The sequence below is a fragment of the Chrysochloris asiatica genome, unplaced genomic scaffold (assembly GCF_000296735.1).
Source record: "Chrysochloris asiatica unplaced genomic scaffold, ChrAsi1.0 scaffold00039, whole genome shotgun sequence".
NCBI classification, from domain to species: domain Eukaryota; kingdom Metazoa; phylum Chordata; class Mammalia; order Afrosoricida; family Chrysochloridae; genus Chrysochloris; species Chrysochloris asiatica.
In genome coordinates this window covers 16,243,522-16,256,214 of record NW_006408557.1, presented here as the reverse complement: position 1 = coordinate 16,256,214, position 12,693 = coordinate 16,243,522, and the positions used below count along the sequence as shown (strand labels likewise).

The following is a 12,693-nucleotide window of genomic DNA, read 5'->3' as shown; positions in this document are numbered from 1 at the left end:
GGAAGTTGTTCGTCACTCTTTTTTCCTAGTCTGTCTTCACCTGGAAGCTCATCTGAAACCTGTCCACCATGGATTATCCTGCTGGTATATAAAATACTGGTGGCATAGCTTTCAGAATCACAGCAATTCACAAGCCACCACAATACAACAAACTGAAAGACGAATGGTAGAGTTTATTAGTTAGGGAGGAATAATTGAGGAAAAAGAGGACCAGAGGGTGAGAGTGGTTGCACAATTCAGAGTATGTAATCAATGCCACTTAACTTGACATGAAGAACTGTTGAAATGTTATATGCTTTGCTGTGCATATTATCAACAAAATTTTTAATTAACTAGAAAGAAAAAAAGAACGCTGCTGCTATGAACATGCAGATCTAAGTTTTTGTGAGGACATACGCTTTCATTTCTATTGGGTATATACCTAAGAGTGGAATTATTGGATAATACACTTACCTTTTTAAAGAAATGCCACACTATTTTCTAAAGCAGCTTTCCAATATCACCAGCAATAAAGGAGGAATTGCTGTATATCCTTGCCCAAACTTGCTGTCTTTATGATTATATCCATCACAGTATTATGAGAATTGTTGGAAGAAAAGCCTGGCAATCTACTTCCTAAAACCCTGCAAATCAATCCGATTCTCAACCTATTATGGAGACAGCCTAGGATTGGAGAGTATTTCATTTCATTGTGCATGAGATCACTATGAATCAGCGGTACTGCATGGCACTTAATGAAGTGGGTGGGAATTGGTATCTCACTGTGGTTCTGATTTGCATTTCCTGAAAGCTAATGACAGTAAATATTTTTTCAAGTGCTTATTGTTCATAAGCCAGAAGACTTGGTGTGGCACTGTGGGCTAAGGCGTCAGATTGCAAAGCCATTTGAACTGCAAGGTCAGTGGTTCAACCTCACCAGCTGTTCTTTGGAAACCCTACACAGGGTCTCTATGGGTTGGAGTTGACTCGACAGCACTTAGCAACAACATTGTTGCTTTAAAGAGCTCTGGTAGCGTAATGGTTACAAGTTGGGCTGCTAGCCTCAAGATCGGTAGTTTGAAACTACCAGCTGTTCTACAGGAGAAAGATAAGGCTTTCTGCTCCCGTAAACATTTGCAGCCTAAGAAACCCTATACAGACAGAACCCACTCCATGGCACATAACCAACCAACCAACCAACCAACCATTGTTGATTTGTAAATCTTCTTTGGCGAAGTGTCTATTCAAGTTCTTTGCCCATTTTTATGTATTTTTTATTTTTTATTTTAAAGCTTTTATTGTGTATTAAGTGAGTGAAGGCTTACAGGGCAGATCACCATTTTTACATTCAGCAGATCATTATAATGATTACAATCCCCTCCATGCACCTGAAGTCAACAGTATTAACCTCTATTCCTTTTTTTTTTTATGTACACATACCACATTGTAAATATATATTTGTTTAAATGTCCAAAGGGCATATTTTGCAAGCCAGCCTCTTGCCTGAAGACACACTGTTTTTCCCAGTCTACTGCTGCTGTCTCTTTATGCCATCACCTCCACTTCTATCTCTGCTGTTGCTGCTTTTCTGGTTAGAATCCCTCACTCCTTTCATGTTCTTCCCTGTTGATGGTCCTAGGTAACCCTGTTCCTGAAATGGCAGATTAACTGCTCTACCCTTTTAGATGCATCTTTTCTACATTTACAGTTGTGACAATTGTCATTAGACCTGAAAACAATCACTTGCAATTGAATCATAAAATCATATCCCACTCATCACTAGACCCATCTGTACATAAGGAAAACTATTTAGTAGGGTTTCTGTTTTATTCTTCTCATTCTGACTCTTAAGCATCCTCATGAAAGCTTGTAAGCCAGCCACTCTGTGCCTTTATAGCGCTCCAGTTTTGGCTGAGGTTTAAGTTGTCCGTCCTTATCAACCCTGGTAGCTGGGGTTGAAGTTGTCTGTCCTTATCAACTCTGTGTACTAAGGAGACATGCTTTATCCTTAATATGAAGAAGCCTTCCCTATGCAATTGGAATTTTGGGCAGCCTCATTCATAACCAAGGGTCCAGTTGATCAGCTTGTAGCAATTTATACTTGCTCCATTTATATCATACTTCTTTATCTTCATCTAGTCGAATTCTGGTCAGAAAGTCATCCACACTATGTCCAATAGGTAATGTCTGTTAAGTCTGGGAGTTGTCACATGCCTCCTCCCTCTTCAGATCAGCTGGCTGCTTCATTCTTAACTCTAGCCCCCAGTGGCTAGGTCAGTGTCTCTGGGCTCGGGAGTTCACACATTTCTCTGAACTTCAAACCAGCCAGCCCATCCTCTTCTGTCTCTCATCTCAAGGTCATTGGCATCTGTGGAATATGGCCAATCTTAACCCATGTCTTCTTTGCTGCATTTCCCCCACTTCCAGTCACAAGTTGACCAGGACGGTCACCAGCGAGTATACAAGACTGTTCGTATTTTTCCTTTGAGTTTCAATCATAGAAAGAGATTTACTCTGATTGGGCTGACTCTCCCCTCCCCACGCCTGTTGGCCTTTCTTTCCAGAAGTATCTTCTGTTCCTCTAGCTGTTCCAGGTTGGTCAGCAAGTCTTTTCAATTGAGAATGTCCCACCTCTGAAGGTTCTGGGTGGGACTCAGGATTCCACCTAAGGCCCCATACTCCATCAAGGCTTAACAAGAAGCCTGTTTTCCTGGGTACATTTTATACCCCGTTTAGATAATCCAATCCATTATAAGCTGAAGATGGGTTTACAAGCTTTCTGTAATCATCTTCCCCAATTATACTTTCAATCCCACTTACATGTCTATACTACATTAGCAGGTAGAGGAATCCAATATCCGCAAAACAGTCAAGTACCTTAACATTATTTCCTCTCTTTTACCCCTTCAGCCTATGTCTTGATCCCTATACCATGTTGTTGTTGTTATAGAGCTTTGTTATTCCAAGGCTGTGCATACATCAGTCTACCTCTCTCCCATTTAGCCCATGTATACCTCCCAGAGTTTTTCCCTACTGTCCCAGCTCGTTGACCCCTCCCCCTTTTTTGCATTGCCCGCCCTGTCCCTTGAGTTATCATATATCTATCCTCTGACCTGTGAGTTAATGTCCCCTCCCTCTCGCCCCTTGTGTCCCACAAAGAATTATTCTTTTAATATGGAAATTTTTTCTTAAGTTTTTACAATAATGGTCTTATACAATATCTGACCATTTGTGTCTGACTAATTTCACACAGCATTATGTCCTCAAGGTTCATGCATGTTATATGGTGTTTTGCAGCTTCATCATAATTCTTCAAGGTAGCAGAGTATTCCATTGTTTGTATGTACCAGACTTGTTTATCCATTCTTCCAATGATGGGCACTTGGGTAGCTCCAGTTGTTTGCTATTATGAATAGTGCTGTGATGAACAACAGTGTGCATATATCTACTTGCATTCTGACTCATATTTTTTTGGATATATACCAAATAGAGGAATTGCTAGATCATAGAGTATATCTATTTCCAGCTTTCTGAGGAAGAGCCATACCATTTTCCAGAGTGGTTGAACCAATTTGTAGTCCCACCAGCAATGTAGAAAGGTCCCACCCAGTCACTCCATACCCCCACCAGCACTTATCGTCCTCTGCTTTTCTGAACTTCACTGTTACTGCTGGTGTGAGATGATAGCTCATTGTTGTTTTGATTTACATCTCTCTAATGACTAATGATCATGAACATTTCTTCATATGTTTGTTTGCTTCCTGAATGACTTCCTTGGTGAACTATCTATTCATATCCTGTGCCCTGGACTCTTTTCAGATATATTGTTGTTGTTGTTAAGTGCTGTTGAGTCGATTCCAAGCCATAGCAACCCTGTGTAGGGTTTCCGAGGAGCAGCTGGTGAGCTTGAAATGTTGACCTTGCAGTTCAAACACCTTTGTAGTCTGGCGCATTAAACCACAGTGCCATGCTAGGACTCCTTTTTTCCCTCCCATTCTGTGAGTTGCCTCTATACTTTCCTAACAGTGTCCTCTGATGTACAAAAGTTTTCATTTTGATTAAGTTCCATTTGATGAAGTTTACTTTGTATTTTGTAATTTTTGTTTTGCTGTCATTTCTCAGAATCCACTGCAAATTCAAAATTATTAAGATTTACACCTACATATTCTTCTAAGACTGTCCTGATATTAGCTCTTACAGTTAAATCTTTGATCCAATTTGTGTTTATTTTTGTAGGAGGTAGGAGTCCAGCTTCATCCATTTGCATACATATATTTAATTATACCAGCACCATGTGTTGGAAAGACTCTTCTTTCCTCATTGAATTTTCCTTTACAAAAATCAATTGGCCTTAAATGTGAAGGCTTATTTATGGACTTTCGAGTCTATTCCAATGATCTATATGTCTATCCTTACATCAGTACCACAGAGTAAGTTTTAAAATTAGGAAGTGTGAGTCCTCTTAAAATAAGCTTGTTAATCTCTACAAAGAAGTCAGTTGGGATTTTTATGAAGATTATGTTGTATCTGTAGATCAATTTGGCAGATATTGCTATCTTAACAATATCAAGTCTTCCAATTCATGAACATAGGTGCCTTTCTCTTTTTAGGTCTTTATTTCAACAAAGTTTTTTAGTTTTCAGAGTATAAATCTGTATTTCTTTTGTTAAACTTATTCCTACATATTTTATCCTTTGATACTATTGTATATTGAACTGTTTTCTTAATTTCATTTCAGATTATTCATCCCTATTGTATACTAACAACCTGCGATACGCAGATGATACAACATTGCTTACTGGAAAGGAAGAGGACTTGAAATACTTACTGATGAAGAACAAAGACTATAGCTTTCAGAATGGATTATACACCTTAATGTAAAGAAAACAAAAACCTCCACAAATGAACCAATAAATAATATGATAAATGAAGATTTTGCTTGGATCCACAATCACACCCAAGGAAGCAGCAGTCAAGATATCAAATAACATATTGCATTACGCAAATATGTTACGCAAGACCTTTTTAAGGTGTTAAAGAGCAAAGATAATACTTAGGACTAAGGTGCCCCTGCCCCAAGCCATGGTATTTCCAATTGCCTCAACTACATGTGAAAGTTGGACAATGACTAAGGAAGTCTGTACAAGAATTGATACATTGAATTAAGGTATTGCGGTAACATATCAAAAGTAACATGGCCTGCCGTGAACAAACTCTGTCTTGGAAGTTTACAGCCAGAACATTCCTTGGATGTGGAGATTCCAAGACTTTGTCTCTTGTACTTTAGACATATTATCAGAGGGACCAGTCCTTGGAGAAAGACATCATGCTAGGAAAAGTGGATGGTTAGCGAAAAAGAAGAAGACCACCAACAAAATGGATTGACAGTGGCAGCAACAATGCACTCAAACATTGCAGCAGTTGAAGGGATGGCACAGATTGGGCAGTGTTTTATTCTGTTGCACCTAGGGTTATAATGAGTTGAAACAACTCGATGGTACCTAATAGTAACAACACACCATGGTATAGAAACACAAGTGATTACTATAGATTAACCTTGTATCCTGTATACTTGTATTTTTGTGAATTCCTTAGATTTTGTATGCAAATCAGTCAAATCCAGACCACAAGAAATTTGGCAGGACAAGCCCAGTTTCAACAAACAAATTTCAAGAGGCAGAAAACTTAAAACAAGGAGAAATCTGGAGACATTTGAGGGACATACCAACTGAATGCAAAATGTGGATCTTAGTTTCTGAAAATACTGCTAAAAAATACTACGAGGTCATCATAAATTTGTACACTGCACATAAGGCAAGAATTGTACCCAGTCAATGCATCTCTAGTGCAGCCACTACTCATCTGTCAGTGGAGGTCTGCATACTGCTATCATGCTGAAGAGGTTTCAGTGTAGTAGCCAAGAAAAAAAGACCTGGAAATCTACTTCCAGACACTAGTCACTGAAAACCCTTTGGATCACAATGGTCAGAACCTGTTGTGCATAGGGTCACCATGAGTCAGGGACTGACTTGAATGTAGCTAACAACACAAACATCTTTTGGAAATGTATATCAAAATGTTTAAAAGTGAGACAGTAGTCTGATACTGGCTTAAATAATTTGGGAGTAGCAGGAATATAATGCAAAGCAAGCCTAACCTGGGGCTGGAAATGATGATGGCACAGTCAGAGGAAGGATATCTGAAAGAAGTTCATTTAACAGTTAATTGGTTTGTATATATACGTAAATATTTCTGTCATGAAAATGAAAGTATCTGAAAAATATAAAATCCACTGAAGATATGACTAAGAAATTGTTTGCTTTGTACTCCTGTGATATTTTGAATGCTTAATATGTTCCTTATAGTCTTTGGGATTCCTACACAATTAGGTAAAAACCAACTAAACCTACTGTCATTCAGTCCATTTTGACTCATAGAGACTCAATAGAACAGAGTGGAACTGCTCCTTTTAGACTTCTCAGACTGTAAAACTTTATGGAAGCACCGCTGACCTGGAGATGAGAGAGAGAAGAGGAGGGGCTGGTTGGTCTGATGTGTGGTGAGACCTGGGGACCCCTGAGCCGATGGACAAGGACATTGCCACGGAGGGCTAGAGCTGACGTGAAGCATCCAGCTGATATGAAGTGAGAGGAGACGCACAAGAACACCCGAACTTGCAGACAGTACCCATTTTACCTAGCCTCCATGACTTGATGATCAGAAGTTGACTAGAGGAAGATAAATAATTTTTGATAAAGGAAACAAGTGTAAATTGCTACAATTTGATGAACTTGACCTATACTCATGGATGTAGTAGCTAGAAATACCAACTGAAAGGGAAGGAGTCATCACATGAAGTATCAATCCTATCCCCTCTATATACAGGGTAGATAGGGACAGCCAACTTAGACATTGGCTACCTAAAATGAGGGAGCAATAAAGGCATGAAGTGACTGGCTTACAAGTTTTTAAGAGGGAGTTTAGTTTAAGAGTGCCCACTAAATAGTTCTCATCTTGTCTAAATGGGTCTGGTGAAAGGAGATGGGGATAAGACTCTTATGATTCAATAGTGAGTTACTGTTATCATGACTAATTGTGACTGTTACAACTGTAAAGGTAAAGTTTTATAACAAAAACAGGGGAGTAGTTAATCTATAGTCCAGAAACAGAGGACCCTAGGACCATCAAGGGAGAAGAACACGAGCAGAATGTGGGACCCTATCCAGCGACACCAGAGATGGAGGAAGAGATGAGGACATGGAGAGAAAGAGCAGCTGAAGACTCTAGACTCATGGAAAGAGAAAAACTGAGTGCTGGCGGCCAGGAGGCAGGCTTACAGAATATGCCATTTGGTTGTTTAAATGATTATATACTCCTGCGTGTTTTTGTGTACATCCCCTTCCCCTCCACCGCTCCCCCCAAAAACACAGAGGGAATAGAAGCAAATGCTGTTGAATGATGATGCATGGAGATTGTAATCACTGCAATGAAACAATGGTATAATACCAAATGTTCTCCTGTAAACTATCACTCAATTCACAACAAAAACTTAAAAATCTTTATGGGATTAGACAGCCTCAGAGATGCTGGAGGGTTTGAATTGTTGACCTTCCAGTTAGCAGCCCAATGCTTAACCCACTCCCCAAACAGGGCTCCTTACATGATTGGGTGGGGCTATGTAAATAAGTTGCTGTGGTTGACAAAGGGGATTAGACAGCTTGCTGCTAATGCAAGTAAGATAGACAGAACCTGTGATGGTTAAGGCTATTTGTCAACTTGGCTGGGCCATAATTGTCAGTTGGCAGTTATGTGATAGTGTGATTTGTCAGTATGTGATGATATTGTCATCCTCCATTTTATGGTTTGATATAATGGTCCTCCATATTGTGATGTTGTTGTTCAGAGTAGGACATTATCTTGAGTCATTGCCTTAATAGTGACGGTACGACTCAAGTTACCAATCTTAACCAAGTCACCACCTTTACCACTCTTATTTAAGTCATATCCTTGTACTGCGTTGCTCAAATAGGGGTTGTTTCCCTGAGTGAGTGGTTTCCATTCTATATATGAATGCACTGGCAAAGTTCCCTCTCTTGCTCTGGATCCTGCATCCAGTTCAGCATCAGCTGATCTCCAGATACTGAGCCAGCAACCTATCACCTAATTTGATTTGCCAGCATCTGCAGTCTTGAGAGTCAGTCTGTTATACAATCTTCTAATTTTGATTTATCAGCTCCTGAAACCATTTGAATCTGGAGAAGCCTCTAGCCTAAAGTCTGCCGCATGGACTTGGGATTTGCCAGCCTCCACATCATGTGAGTCATCTCCTTTATACTTTGTGATTTCTGTGACTGCAACAAATTATGGAACCCAAAGAATGAAGGGCAAGTACTTAGGAAAGGAGAAGTAGGTGACATTAAGAGATAATGGATTAGTACAGCAGGTTGGAAAAGCTATTCATCTGGACATCTTTAACCTCTTACGAACCACCATTGTGCTGATCTTTATAAATTATTCAACTTCTTAAAAACATAACCTCACATAAACATGTCCTTATGTTCAGTGAATAAAAATTAAAAGAAAAATCACCTGCCTGAATAACCTCTATCTCTTGAGATAATTTTGAGCATAAGATTCCTATTTGGGGGAGTTAAATTTGGTAGTGCCAACTGAAATTACTTGTCCCAGACATAACTGTTTCCTGAGTGCTAGAAGGAAACAAAAGAGGTTCTGGTAAAACCAAGAAGTTTACTAGTTGCAATAACAGCATGGGGACCATTTATAACTTCCTCTGGCTTCACAAAAAGAAAGGAGAACCAAGATCAAAATCAGGCCAAGGCCTTCTTTGCCACTGGTCCCCTCGCCTCTGCACCCGTCTGCTCTTCGCCTAGCCAAATCACCCCGCTGAGTTACCACCACCACCTGCAGACATGTCCGAGACTGCGACCAGCCCCTAGTATGCCTCCTTTTTCACCGTCATGAGCGCCTCAGCTGCCATGGTCTTCAGCGCCCTGGGTGCTGCCTATGACACTGCCAAGAGCGGCATAGGCATTGTGGCCATGTCTGTCATGCAGCTGGAGCTGATTATGAAGTCCATCATCCCAGTGGTCATGGCAGGATCATCACCATCTATGGCCTGGTGGTGGTTGTCCTTATTGCCAACTCCTTGAATGACAAGATGTCCCTCTGCAAGAGCTTCCTTCAGCTGGGTGCCAGCTTCAGCATGGGCCCGAGTAGGCTGGTAGCCAGCTTTTGCCAACACCCTGGCTTTTCATAGGCATGATGCTGATCCTCATCTTCCCTGAGGATGGACCTCTACGGCATCATCGTGGCCCTCATTCTTTCCACAAAGCAGCCACCTCCACGCCTAGGCAATACGAATCCGATGTAAAGACCACACCCTCCTCATTCCAGAACAAAGAGCCTGACACACAGGCTGGGAGCCGCAGACCACCAACCCCCCTCCAGTAGTTGGTCTTGTAAATGCACAGTGTCTTGGTGCCCATCGTCTGTTGCCCGCCTTGCCCCAGGCCCTGCCCCATGCTGTGAACTTCCGGGCCCATTACTCTCCCATGGGCCCTTCAGTGAGGAGCTGGCCCCGCTGACCCCAGGGTGCTCTGTGTCTAAGGATGAATTAGATGCGTCATTTTTCTCTTCAAAAAAAAAAAAAAAATCAGGCCAAGTCCTATGATGAGGCAGAAGCCAGACATGCCTCCATTCTACAACCTTCTTTGCCCTCTCTGATACCAACCATCCTTCCCACAGCACTTTCTGCTTCACATCTGGGTTCCACAAACTGTTGCAATGGCTACCCAGAACTCATAGACAATACTCATGATTACGGGGTTTATTAAGGAAGGAAGTAAACAGGTACAACTCAGGATGCAGCAATTCCCCAGTCAGGAAGGCCTCTTCTCTGCTGTACTGCAGGCATGTCTTGCTCTTGTCTTTGACCTCTCAGCCATGTGGTCCTTTGGCCTTTGTCCAGCTCAGGCAAGTGTTACAAAGCTCCTTAATCCAATCTGCAAGGCAGCCTGCTGCCCATAGGTACTCAGTTTTACTCAGTCTATAGGCCAGAAAGCCCACAGATGCTCTCTATCTCTCCATGCCACCACCTCTGTAGCTAACGCTTCTCAAGTTCCGCTCATGGCTCTTCTTTCTTGATGAGTCCTGGGATCATCTGTTTCTGCTTCTCAGACAGTTCCTTCTACACCTAGAGGAATAGCAAAACTAACCAATTCTGGCATTAGAGTCCTGTACACCCTATTTTCATGGTCCAACCCAATCATTTGGTGTGAGTTAAGAAGACTTACGACAGAAAAGTAAATTCACAGTACCATGCTAGTCATGTTTGAATTACAAAGTACCACTCCATTAAAGCTCCCTCTCCACTCACAAAATCAAACCAAACAAAAAACAGGCACTGAAAAGGTCGAGGAGAAAGGAGAACTCCAGTGATCACTCCTTCATATACGTGCAAACAGAGAGAAGAGCTTCTTACTGCCACTGTCTGGAATTCTATACTGGAGAGTCTGGACTGGGAGAGAAAGACAGTTTCCACAAAAAGGAAGTGAAGGACACAGAGTGGGAAAACATCAATGCAACCAGTTACATCTCTGCTCTAAAGCTGCAAGTGAATTTTGGGAGGATGAAGCCTCAAAGTGAAGAACGTTTCAGGAAAGGCAGCTTAGATCTTGATTAAAAAAGAAAAAGGACAGTTTTATAACTACAAGCTAGGATGAGTCAAGAGGTTATCTTAGGGTGGAGGAAGGAAAACAGATGTGGGTAACTAGTTTAACAGTGTAAGTAGAAATGGGATAATACCAAACACTTTTCTCTGCCTTAGAGTGGAGATGAAGAATGCAATGGTTTCCAGAAGCCTTCAATCTTTAGCATCACAATACACTCCAGTGTATCATCTTCCCATCCTGTTCTCCCATTCTCCCCTTGAGCAAGAGGAATGCCCTGCCCCAGTCCCAATCCCCTCCATGTACAACAAATTACATTGTAAAATGGCTACAAATCTTATGTCAGCACTTACCTTTTTGAAAAACTAGATTAAAAATCCAGTGTACTGCAAGAGGCCCTGACAATGTCCCAAAAGCCTGTCACTAAAACACTGTACCTGATAGATAGCTTCATCACAAGCATTCTGAAGACCCAAGTTCACCATCGTGTTCTGCAGCGTCCGACCCATGTAGAATTCCAGGGAAAGATAGTAAATGCGCTGAAGAAACAAAAGAAAGAATCTTAGAAACCTTATTTCCTCCTCACACGTTAGGAAATTAGGGATAATGAGCAGGTACATAAGTACACCCATTTACATTTCATTTATGTAAACACCATACTTAGTCTGTTGTTGCTGTTTAATGCCTTCGAGTCAGTTCCTATTCATAGCGAGCTTACACAGGGTTTCTGAGGAGCAGTTGGTGGATTTGAACCACTGACCTTGGGGTTAGCAGTCCAGTGCTTATTATCCTACAGTGCCACACCACAACTCTTACCTTACACAATCCAAATAATGGACTCACTCACTTCCATGTGCCTTTGCTAACCTAAATCCAAAGGTAGCACACCCAAGGGATATCCGTTGAACACAGCATTTACTTCACTGACCTTGATTGCCTGAATGGATATAAACCAACCTTTCCCTGATGTTTGGGAAAGTGTTTAGGTCTCCTAAAATTGGAGAGACTCAATCTGGGCCTAATAGAGCCTCTGACCAGCCATGTGCCATTAGGTAAATTTCTGTATCATATCGCTGAACACAGGATAAACAACTCTATATAAGGTAGGAAATATTTCCAAGTATCAAAGATAAAGCCCTAAACACAGGGTTTGCAATGGATAGTAGCTACACCTCAGCCGTTGTTAAGGAGTGTCACTATGGGGAATGTAATGGGTTAGGTATTGGGCACACTGGGGAATGTAATGGGTTAGGTATTGGATTGCTAACCACAAGGTTGCCCATTCAAATACACCAGCTGCTCTGCAGGAGAAAGATGAGGCTGTCTGTTCCCATAAAGATTTATAGTCTCAGCAATCCTATATAAGAGTGCTATAGGTTGGAACTGACCTGATGGCAGTGGGTTTTGGATTAGCAGCCACTAGCTGAACAATTGAATGCTGCCATTTTCATGAGGTAGAGATCTGTTTTTTGCCTAATTCCTGATTGGCTTTTGAGAGGCAGGCATGTGATGGCTCTGCATATTTAAGGTGTTGGAATGATGAGAACCACCACTTGTCTGTCAGTTTGTCATACTGTGGTGGCTTGTGAATTGCTGTGATTCTGGAAGCTATGCCATAGGTATTTTAAATACCAGCAGAGTTACCCACAGTAGTCAAGTTTCAGATGAGTTTCCAGATGAAGACAGAGTAGGAAGAAGGAGAGATGAACTACTTCTGAATAGTCACTGAAAACCTTATGAACAGCAGAGAAACATCAGATATAGTGACAAAAAATGAGCCCCTCAGGGTGGGAGGCACTCAAAATGAAACTGGGGAAGAGTTGCCTCCTCAAAGTAGACTTGACTGTGATGACACGAATGGAATAAACCCCTCAGGAATAAACCCCTCAGGAGTAAAGCCCATGGGACCTCCATTTGCTGATGGGGCACAACTCAAAATGAAGAGAAACAGCTGTAAACATCTATTAATAATAGGAACATGGACTGTATGAAGTATGAATCTAGAAAAACTGGAAATTGTAAAAAA

At 41.3% G+C, this 12,693-nt stretch overlaps 1 protein-coding gene and 1 pseudogene across 3 annotated transcripts in view; one reads left to right on the top strand and one right to left on the bottom strand.

Annotated features, from left to right (window-relative positions):
* The window catches only part of PYGB (phosphorylase, glycogen; brain), a 71,849-nt gene that overhangs the window by 46,163 nt on the left and 12,993 nt on the right, over positions 1-12,693 (bottom strand). Inside the window, exon 2 of one of the 3 annotated variants that reach the window (XM_006860669.1) lies at positions 11,105-11,206. The exons of the other annotated variants lie outside the window; for them this stretch is intronic. Coding sequence (XP_006860731.1) covers positions 11,105-11,206 — 102 coding nt within the window. The remainder of the gene's footprint in view (positions 1-11,104; positions 11,207-12,693) is intronic. 3 annotated transcript variants of the gene reach the window in all.
* Positions 8,910-9,584, top strand: LOC102824435 (annotated as a pseudogene).